This window comes from Zonotrichia leucophrys, unplaced genomic scaffold (genome assembly GCF_028769735.1).
Source record: "Zonotrichia leucophrys gambelii isolate GWCS_2022_RI unplaced genomic scaffold, RI_Zleu_2.0 Scaffold_689_26726, whole genome shotgun sequence".
NCBI lineage: Eukaryota > Metazoa > Chordata > Aves > Passeriformes > Passerellidae > Zonotrichia > Zonotrichia leucophrys.
The window spans coordinates 12035-22726 of NW_026992894.1; the positions used below are offsets into that span (position 1 = coordinate 12035).

General features: G+C 49.8%; 1 protein-coding gene across 1 annotated transcript; it reads right to left on the bottom strand.

Moving 5' to 3' along the window:
- Positions 1 to 2440: 2440 nt before the first annotated feature.
- On the bottom strand, positions 2441 to 8704 carry LOC135441922 (serine/threonine-protein kinase PAK 1-like; the record flags this gene model as incomplete). The annotated part of the gene is made up of 6 exons (XM_064701474.1): positions 2441 to 2512; positions 3023 to 3160; positions 4482 to 4678; positions 5080 to 5179; positions 5878 to 5995; positions 8568 to 8704. Coding segments are annotated over 6 exons (762 nt in total), but the record flags the coding sequence as incomplete, so codon positions are not given.
- Positions 8705 to 10692: the final 1988 nt, after the last annotated feature.

A 10692-nucleotide genomic window follows, 5' to 3' on the forward strand; every position in this document is an offset into this window, starting at 1 on the left:
TGAGGAAGAGCCTCAGGGGAAGAGGGTGGGGGGTAGGTCCCCAATGCAGGGCATGTACCCCTAGGGGAAGGTTAAAAAGGCAGGGGGGAAGTCGGAAAGGTCCCCAGAGCGGGGCCCGATCTTACCAGCCTGGTGACGACAGCAAAAGAAAAATCAGGTGGGGGTCTTCGTCTCCGGGGTTGTCCTCTCTGGGTGCGAGGAGTCTCGATCCCGATCCCCAGGGAGCGCTGCCCCTAAAACAGGGCCTGCTACTACCAGGGGTAGTGCGGCGTCCAAGAGAATGAAATGTCCAACTCCGAAGGGTTCGGTGGTCAGCTGTCCAGGTGGTCAGTGGTCCACTTCAGGCCCCACGTTGGGCGCCACACTGCGCGAGGGCGTATGCGGCCCTAGATCCAGCTAGCACGAGGGGTGAGAAGGCCAACGCCCCTGCGCATAAGAAGCCAGCCCCCCTCGGCGTCTTGGCCTCAGGCTGGGCTGGAGGAAGAGCTCGGAGTGGCGCACGAGAGACGATAGAGGAGGTGACCACTTGCTGGGGTGAACAGTTGGTTTATTGAGTGATCAGGAGGCACCAACGAGGAGGGGCACCAACCAGCAAAATGGCCCCGAACAGGGGGAGAGACAAGGTTTTAAAGGGAAGGGGAGGAGAGAGGAGGGGAGCCCAGCTATCGAATGGGGAAACTCAAAGGGAGGTACTGAACATAACTGACATACACCAGAAACCAACGAATACAAAGTAAAGGAGGGGCCCCGGCACCACAGCCAACCACAACCCCCAGAGAGGAGAAGGTTCTCGAAACCTGGGAGGAGTGGGGAGTGATTGACTGGGCCCAGGGAGGAGAAAACATCTACTTATAAGGTGGGATGAGGGAGGAGCGGTTCTACAAACTGTAACATTAGCGACTAAAAATAGTATGGTAACCAGGCAACTTAACTGGCAAGGAGGCAGTGGCGGGAAAAACTGGGGAGAGAGGAACCATTTACAAAGAACAAAGGAGGGTACAGTACATAAAATGGGGGAGCAAACTGAGAAACTTAAAACACACTACAACAAAGGAACTCACAAGAATAATCCCTGTTTGTTCCACTTAATGCCTCTCCTTCCTATTCTGGGAACAAAACACGTGTGTTTCATCAATACGCTCTGCAAGTGCTCTTGCTGAGTGAAGCCACATTGCTGTGTCAATAAAGCAGCTGGGACTCAGTTTCTTCATGCAGGGAAAGCCCATTATTTATTCACATGCCTCATTTTTATACTGTTTTCACAGATCGCGTGTTCAACTCCAGCTGGCTGCTAGTTTCCTTGCCATACAATTTATTGCTTAGAAGGTGTTTTGGTGTGTGCATGCTAGGACTCACTCTTACTCAGGTGATTAAATTTTTCTTTCATGGACCTTCATGGGACATATTTCTTGTTTATTCCAGATGCAAACAGTTTTCTTAGCACAATAGCATGTTGTGCTAACTGCTCAAATTCTTAAGACTTTTGCCATGGGAAGTTAGCTGGCTGCATGTGGAAGATGTAACGGGCCAGCTGGAAATTTAGCAAAGCAAGGCCTGATTTTATAAGTCCTTTCTTTCCTAATCCCACTACCTGTGTGCAACACATTGGGACCTTCTTTCAAAAACTAATGAAGAAAACACAGATTGCCTACTGAGATTATTCTGCTCTCTTCCAAATCAGTTCACTCCTCAAGCAAAACCCTCAGAGATATCCCCGACTCCCTCTCTCCCAGCAGCTCAGGCTGCTCCGGCCTCTGCCGGGGCTCTGCTGGGGCTCCACCCTGCCCAAGGCCGGGCCTGCTCTCACCTCCCAGGCGCTGACAGCTCTGCACCACAGGAGACCTTCCCGAGCACCCTCTCTGATCTTTCTGCTTTCTCACTTGAGCAAGGCTCTCCTGCAGACAAAGAGATTGCATTTAGGGATACAAATCCAAGTGGCAGGAACCCAAATGCTCTTGAGTCACAGCTGCAGGCCTGAATCCACATAGAATGTCTGGGCTGCCCCACTCCTCTTCTGTTTTTTTCTGCAAATGCCCCTGCCTTTTCTGCCTCAACTAGAAATACCACAGCTGTGCCAAAACCAGCCAGTGGATGGTATTCTAAAGGCAGTGTGCTTTGGGGAGGATGAATGAAGAAGAGCCTTCCCCACTTTTGAACCATACAAAAGAAGCCATAAGCATATCTTAGCACCAGTAGAAAACAACTGCTAATTCAGGAGGAAATGTTGAGTTTTCTGAAAGAGTCAGAAGGGGATCTTTCAAATCATCTTCCAAATGAGTTGATGTTTCAGAAACTTTATTTAATTACTTTATTTAATTAATCCTGCTCTATAATCCTATTTTAAAAAACCCTTCAAAAATCGTACTCTAGAATCCTGTTCTACAATTCTACTGAAAATTGGCTATGGAGATAACATCTTGACATGATATGTTCTTGTCTCCTACTTCTTCTGGACTGAGTTGATGAGTGGTGCCAGGATGGATGCTGGCTTGGCTGTTGTTACAAATGGATGCTGTCCACAGGAAAAAAAACAAAACAACAAAGAACAGTGAACCATGACTTTCCAAGCTCAGTGCTTCACAGGCTCGATGAGGATTCCTCTAGTTCCTAGAAAGACCCAGAAGGTAGAACAATGGGACCATCTGTTCCCCAGTTGTCATGTGCAGGACCTGGCCATCCCAGGCAAATGTGGCCCAGAGTCCCACTCATCTGTTGATTGTGATGTCTTCATGTTGCTGGGATTTTTGCCCTGCCAGTGCTCTAGAAATGGTGCTTTCTGTGCCTGGGGTTTCTTCCTTTCAGGAAACTCCAATGACTCACATAGGTCCCTGCTTTGCAAGACAAGCACTGTGCTGATTCCCACAGGGAGACAGAGCAGTGTCTGCCTTTCCATGCCCTGCCCCTTGTGTGCTGGATGCACCTTCCTTCCCAGCAGGGCCAGCCCAGTGGAACCGGGTCCTGCAGTTCCCTCTCTGCCACACAACCTGGCAGTAACCCTGGTGCACTTCCCATCACATTTTACCTGCAGGAGCTCCCTGGCAGACCAGCGCTGCTCCTCGTCTGTCTGCAGGCAGCAGCTCAGGAAGTCACGCAGGCAAGGCGAGAATCGCTTGGGCTGCCGCAGCCGTGGGGTCCCTACTGTGGCTATCAGTTGTGTAGCCTGGAGAAAAAGGAGACACCAGGCTCCACTTGCTGCTTTCACATCTCTAAGTGCTCTCCCACCTCCCTTTGTTTAACCTCTGCTCTTCAGTGGCAGTTTCTGCCCTGGCAGAGACCCAGAGATTATTTTCCTTTACCAACCAGGAACCCAAACCCCGATGCAGCCACAGCTTTTCCACCATCCCGCAGATCTTGCCTTGGGAGCTGATTTCATTGACTGAGCTAGTTAGTGGGAGCTACATCAGGAAAAGCACATTTGCTTCTCTGAGGATTCACACCAGCTTGAGAGGCTTTTTGGAAGAGGGACTTTGCTATACTAACTAATTTCCAGGGTTAGTACATGAAAGGCATGTCTGCAGTGCTTGTTGGTCCTTTAAGTGCACGTGCCCTAGCACAAAACTCAACAAGCTTTTTGTGCTCTTCTTGAAAACAATGGGTATTTGAAGGAAAGAAAGGAAATCCATCAGTTAATCCCCAGGTAAGGAAATAAACATTTACAATCTCAGCTTCAACACAGACACATTAAGATGGCTGCACAAATGTACAGGGATGAAAATTCCTGCTTGGGCACACAGGAGCCACCTGCAGCTCTGTCTCTCAGCAGTCTGAAAATTGCAGCTTCCCGTTTTGCAGCAAAAGAAAAATTGTCATGGTCAGAAGAAGGAGAGGTGCCATCCCTGTGGTCACCCTCTGCTCATTTGGCTACTCAAGTCAATGCATTAATGGTAGGCCCATCCCAGAAAGTGCCAGATTTTGGCAGGCACTCCACATCACCAGGCTCTGGCTTGGTGACATGGACAACGTGGCTTGGCCTATGGAAGAAACACAGTGACTGAGTGTTTCAGCAGCACTGCGCAAGAAGCAGAAGAGACTCAGTGGTCTTTACACCCTCATGCCCAGGTTTCAGGCATGTTTCCCAGTGAGAAGAAACTATACAGGGGATGCAGTTCCTCTCTATAATCCATTGTTTTAGAAACTTTGTTTCTAAAATTTGGGTTTCTTTCCTTCATTTCTGGAAATGTAACACCATTTCTTAGATGCTTGTTTCCTGTTACTAGGGCCATATACAGAGACAAAAGACCATTTACAACCCAAAAGAAAATGTTGCCTGAGAATGAAGCTTGTTTGCATGTGGTAAGGCCTGAGTTCTCGCACTGATGCAACCAAAACCACAGCAGATGCTGATGTGCTGCAGGGATATTTTTCGGAGGACACCTTGGTGGAAGTAGTTCCAGCAGATGGCAATGGGATTTTGTCCAATGGCACGCAGGACATGGGGCAGGTGAGAAAGACAGTGGGATCAGTGAGTATTTGCTCCTTACCGTGCCAGACCTTTCACTCCAGTAAGGAGGTTCTTGATCTGTCATTTCAATCCCCACAATTCCAAAAGACCATATGTCCACTTTGGGACCATATGGTTGACCTGTGAGCACTTCAGGCGCCAGCCACCAAGGAGTCCCGACTACCGAGCACCGTCTGCTCTGCTCAGGGCTGAGCTGAGTAGAGAGGCCAAAACCAGCTGAAGAGAAAGCAAAATACTGGTTTTATTTGAATTCTATGCAATTAGGAAAGCAAGCCAAAGAATTCCCCAGTGGACATTTGAAAACAAGCTGTTGAATCTCCAGGCATTGTTGACTTAAAAAATCCCCCCATTTTTTACACTGTCTCCAGTAGTGTCTTTTTTTCTTTGGAAGCTTTAGACTTGTAACTCCCTCCCTCTGGAAGGGACACACACAGAGCAAGGCCACTCCTGACTGCTTGTTCCTTGTCCTACCTCTGTGCGCGTTGCAACTGTGCCCTCAGCTCACAGCGGGTGTCCCTGCGCTGCCACCAGCACCATTTTTGGGGAGCTGGCTGTCCCTCCAAGCAGCCCCACACCCACATCCCTGGAATGCTGCTCCTGACCAAGATTATACTGACCCAGCTTGACAGAACCGTCGGTTCTGAGAAGGATGTTGTCACTTTTCACATCTCGATGGATCACATTGTTTGAGTGAAGAAAATAAACTCGTTGCAGGCACTGAGAGAAGAAACAGAAAGAGGAGGGGAAAAATGAGTGAGGAGATTTGATCCCACAAGAAAGGCAACAAAGAATCTAAAAGATTCCCTCTCCAGGGGAATGGGCAGTAATGGCAGATGACAGTGCCACTGAGAGGAAGAGCTTGCTGCTCCAACACTTGCAGAGCAGGACCTTTCTGAGGAAAGGCATGTCAGCTTCTGAAAGAGCAACAGCACCTGCTGTTGGAGACTGTCCCCTGCAAACCAGCCAGGATGACTGCTGCTGCAGTGCATGTGCTCAGAAGGAAAGAGCATTTTGGCTGCACTCCTGTCCTTGTATGCTGAGGCCTGAGAGAAACGAGTCTCTCTCTTTTTTCTTTGCTGATCATTTCAAATCCTGCCACCAGCACATTTGCGTTATAGGCAAGGAATGCAGTGAAGACAGACTCCAGGCAAACATTTAGAGAGTCAAGGTGGAGAACAGCAAATACAAATACATGAGCCAGAGCGAGAATCCAACAGCAGGAGAGAAGAGTACTGGCACTGAGTACAGGGAGTGCAGGGGCACTGGCAGGCCTTTCACTTGAGATGCTTTTACTTGCACATAGCATACCAGCAACACAGAACCAAAGGTTGGCACAGGAAATCACTGCAGGTCTGAGCCCCTGTTTCCCAGACAATCCTGCCCAAGGCCTTGGAAACACAGATGGGATTGCTGACCTCCCGGCTGATGGCTGCTGTCTCATCTTCATACAGGGAGGTCGTTCTGAGGATGTCATTCAGGGTGCCGCCGTCCATGTACTCCAGCACCAGCCAGAGTTCCTCACCCCGAAAGTAGCTGAAAGAAGGAAACAAGGGTGTCGAGATGAACATGCATGGCTATGTTGCAGTGCAGATGGCTGGCACAGAGACTGATTTTGTACAGTCCTTTGAAGAGTTCCCTTGACAGGAAACAAAGCACGTGGAGATTCATTTCCAGGAGAGGAGGACATCTTCCCCACCTTTCAGCAGTTTGCCAAAAGAATTCCTTTCCATTTGTAAACCAGAGAAGCTCAAGCTATAACCAATCCCAAAAGGGGCTTTCAGCAGCAGGACCCTGACCTGTTTATGAGCAGGCTGAGCTCTAAGATGCCCCTCTCCCAGCTAAGGAAGGCTCCAGCCTCTGCAGTCCCTCCAGCCCTCAGGGGCAGGGCAGCGACCACAACAAGGCTGGCAAAGCCCAAGCATGAGCACTGACAGGCACTGATGGGAAGAAGCCACAGCCAGCCTGAGCCCTGTACAAGCTTTTGCCCCCATTCAGGACACAACAGGATGGGCCTTGAGATCAGCCCCACCGAGGGCCCTTTTTGTCGCAACAGGTGATGGTAGACACAGAATCCCCTGGGCTCTGCCCTCAGCCCCACCAGGTCTTATCTGAGAGCACAGCACTGGCAGCTGTTAAGGGCAAGAGGCAGATTCATTGGGTTGTGCTGCTGAATCACAAAGGACTTGATGTGTTTTCCTAGAGACTGGTCTGAGCGGGGCTTGGCCCAGTGGCTAGGATTCTAACAGTCGTGGGAAAGAGTGGGAATGTAGTATGGAAAAGCGCCATGGGTCTGAGGAATATACCATGGCTGGGCTTGAGGCTCTCTCCTGATAAACACCTGCGGTACAGTTTTATCTGATCACGCCACTTGGATGTGTCTCTTGGACACATCTTGATATGCACAAAACTAGAAGATAAAATAAAAGTTGTTGTAAATATACTGCTTTTTTGGGGGGGCATGTGGAAAACACCTCATGCTCTCTATTTGTCCTGTAACCTGATGTACTTTCAAAGGAGTTCTTATTGGCAAAAAGATAGCGTAATCTTATTGACAAAATATAGCATTCTCATGAAAATAAACTGCAGATGTAGTAGTGGTAACAGTAACAATCATTAAAATGACATCAGCAAGACATGTAAGGCAGAAGGGCTCCTTCAGGATGGAGAAAAACAAACTCCACCAAAAATACCCCACAAAACAACAGGAAAAAAAAAAGCCAAAAGGAAACCAAGCACAACCCCCCCCCCCAAAAAAAAAACCAAACAAAAAAACCCCAAAAAAACCAATAAAAAAATCCCCAGCCAAAAAGACAAAAGTCCAAAGCCAGTCCATTTCTGTGAAGTTATTGTTCTCTGATGACTGTTTGGAAGTCAGGAGTCTAAGGAGAATTTAGGAAGATAAAAATTCTGTTCAGTTTGGCCACGAGCACACAGGACTCGCCTAGATCATTTGCAAGGTCACATCCTTCTGCTGATGCAAGAACAATCCCTGCTTCAGCCTTCAGGAGAGAGGGAAGCTCAGGCAAACCCAAGCCAGTCCAAGGTGCCCTCAGAGGCAGCAGGAACACCCAGAGCGCTCTCTCGCTGCCTCGGAGCGCAGCGCTTCCTCTGGGGACTCCTAAATGGCCCTGTGGCACCAAACTCAGGAGGAGCACTTGGTACAGCTCTGCTGACACCTGCACACAACACACTGTCCCTCAGCCAAGAAACAGCCCAGACGTACCCAGCATCTCCAGGTGCTTCTCCTCAGTCTGCTGTTCCAGGGAGATGAAGGAACTGCCCGAGCTCGAGTTCCCAGGTTTGAACAAAGAGCTTCCTTGAGGTGATGCTGCTGCGGCAGCAGGTTCAGAGCCCATGATGTGCTGGACCTGGAGCACTTCTGGTGGGCACTGTTCCTGTGCCTCACTCCTAACTTGGGGTCCTTCATTGCCAGACATTCTCTGGAAGTCTTCGCAGGCTGCCCGGTGAGAAGTCAGCACTTGCACCTCAAGTCAAACAGAACAAAGCAGTCAGACACTACAGCTTGTCCCTGTCACCCAGGAGTCACTGACGGTGAGGACAGGGAAAGAACAGATTGACAGAGGATACAGACAGCTTGTTTCAGTCTTCCATCTGGATCACCACGTTCCACTGTGGAAACACCTCCAGAAACAAGAGGAGCAGGAACAGGCCAGCAGGAATCTATTTGGATGACTGCTGGCCCAAAGGCCAAAGGACAAGTTTCACTGTCCAGGGCAGCAGTTGAGATTCAGCACACCAGGAAATGTCCCTCAGAGTGACCGTGATACACACTAGAGCAGGATGGCACTCAGAGGCATGGCCCCACTCCCTGCTGCTCTGCACTGAAAGGCAAGGAGGGCAGAAACCACCAGTTTGGTGACTGCAGTGACTGCATCCCTCTTTCATTCACTTGGTTTTCTAGAGCCTGAGGGAGGCAGATAGCTTTCTCTCTGATGATTTTCATGTCTTCCTCAAGCCTCTTCTCCAATGCCTTGATCCTAGTGTCAGTTTTCTGCAGCTCTGCCTGCAGGTATTCCTTGATGTTCTGTAACCAAGGAGGAAGAGGACGCCTTGGGAGTGGAGTGGCTGCCATTCTTTCACTCACCTGGTTGTGATGATCGCCCCTCTGCTGATGGAGATTCTCCTCTTGAATTCTTCCATGTCTTCCTTGTTCCTCCCCTTCACTGCCATGATGGCACTCTGAACTTCGAGCAGCTCTGCTTGTGGCTCTGCCTTGATGTTCTGTGCACACAAATGCAGAGCAAGTGACTGGGAGCTACCACCAGGCTCAGCTTTTTTCCTTTCTTGCAGCCGCAAAATCACATTGATTCAGCTCCTTCTTTCTGCTTCCCTCCCCACATCTGCCTCCATTTCAAACCTCCTGTCCCAGGGCTGATCTGTGCAGATTCCAAGGCTCTGTGCTTCCAGTGCCTGTGGGATTCCTGGCCTCCTCAGTCCCAAGAGCTGTGGTTTATGCCCTTCTTCCTGCCCTTCCCTCTGTGCCCTGGCCAGTCAGGCTTACCTGGCCTTTCTCCTTTCTCCACCTGCTGCCCGAGCTGCTCTTCCTGCTCTCGGGCTGGGAACAGCTCTCCCTGAGTCTGGCATGGCATCTCAGTTGAAGCAGTCTGCTCCTGCTCTCTCTCTAGAAGCACCTGCACAGAAAGCAAGACAAGATGGGTTTCAGCTTCCCATATGACCTTTGTGGGCCGAGACTCAAAGACTGCTGGGCTCACACGTTCCCAAAGCACTGTGCTGCTGCTCTGCTGGGTCATTCTCTGTTTGAGGGGAGGCACAGATTCCCAAGTGACCCTGGCCCTACCATCAGGGGCCATCTGGGACTGAAGCTGCAGGAGACTCTCAGGCAGCTGCCAGGGAAGGTGTGGCATTTCTCAGGGGTCTGGTGAGGGCCTCCCTGTGCTTCTACCATGTCCTGTTTGTCTTTCAGTAGTGACTGACACCCTGCCCTGTCCCACAGCTCCATCCTGGCTCCGCAGGTGCTTTCTGGGTGAGCTCACTCCTTGTCAGAGATGCTTCTGGAGTTCTCTTCAGGCCTGCACCAGCATTCCTGCCTTTCTGACATCCACACTCTTGTTAGAAAAACTGGTCATTCAGGAGATGAGGACGCGTGCAAAGATCTCTGATGGAGGTCACAGAGCCTCTATGGCCATCTCAGTATATGGAGGAGGACCACGGTGTTTCTTCTCCCTCTTTTGTCAACTGAGAATTCTGATCAGCAGAAACAGAGACTCTTCTAAGGCCCCATGAACGAATGCACTTACACAGGCCTGGGGATGCCAGTGAAGGAAACCATGTGTCATGTAATGCATGGCATGTATGACCAGAGTCACCAAACACCACCTAAACATGGAATTGTTCCACCTCTCTAGGAGAGGCGGAAATTTACAGAATTAACTGGAGACTTCAGGGCACAAGAGGCTGGAGGATGAAAACAACTCTGTGGGAAAAAACCACAGAGGGGGAAACATCTCTGCCTGCTCAGAATCGGTCGAGGGAACATGTCTCTAATCCTCTCCTGAGAGGGGTGCTGCTTTAGGTGAGCTTTGCACCTCCAACTGCCTTGGACCAGAGCCAGGAAGATTCAATTATGTAAATGTTACATAGATAGATAGATAGATAGATAGACAGGAAGAAAGACAGAGAGATAGATGTCACTACTATGATCTGTCTTTATTGTCCTCTCTGTTGCTGCCCACATCAACACTTGGTGGCCATTGCCATGATCAGCAGCAATCCTGAGATTGCTTTCCTGTTGCTCAATAAACCACTCTCTTGGAGAATGTGGAGCGTGTAGGTCCTTATGGAATGCAATCAGATCCAGAGCACTGCACAGGGAACTGCACTCTTTGTGCATCTGTGCTCGGCCAAGTTCTTCTCTTGGACTAGACCACACTGATGGTGCTAAAGTGCCTGGAATCCAAACAGCACCCCAGCCCCTCCCAGCTCCTGTAATCTCTGAGGAGCAGCTGGAATGCAAAGCATTGATCTCCTGCTCAATTCCCAAACACAACACACACTGCTTGCCTGGGCTGCAGAAAGGCACGGGCACTGCTAATTTTAAGGTGATCTGTAAGGCCATACTGGCTGGCCTAGAACCACAGCAGCTCCTTCTGCACCAAAGTCCCTGCACAGAATGATGTGTTCTCATGCAAAAATACTGCATTCCCCAGAAGTGACACCTTGGAATAAAAACTTCAAGCAGAACCATTCCC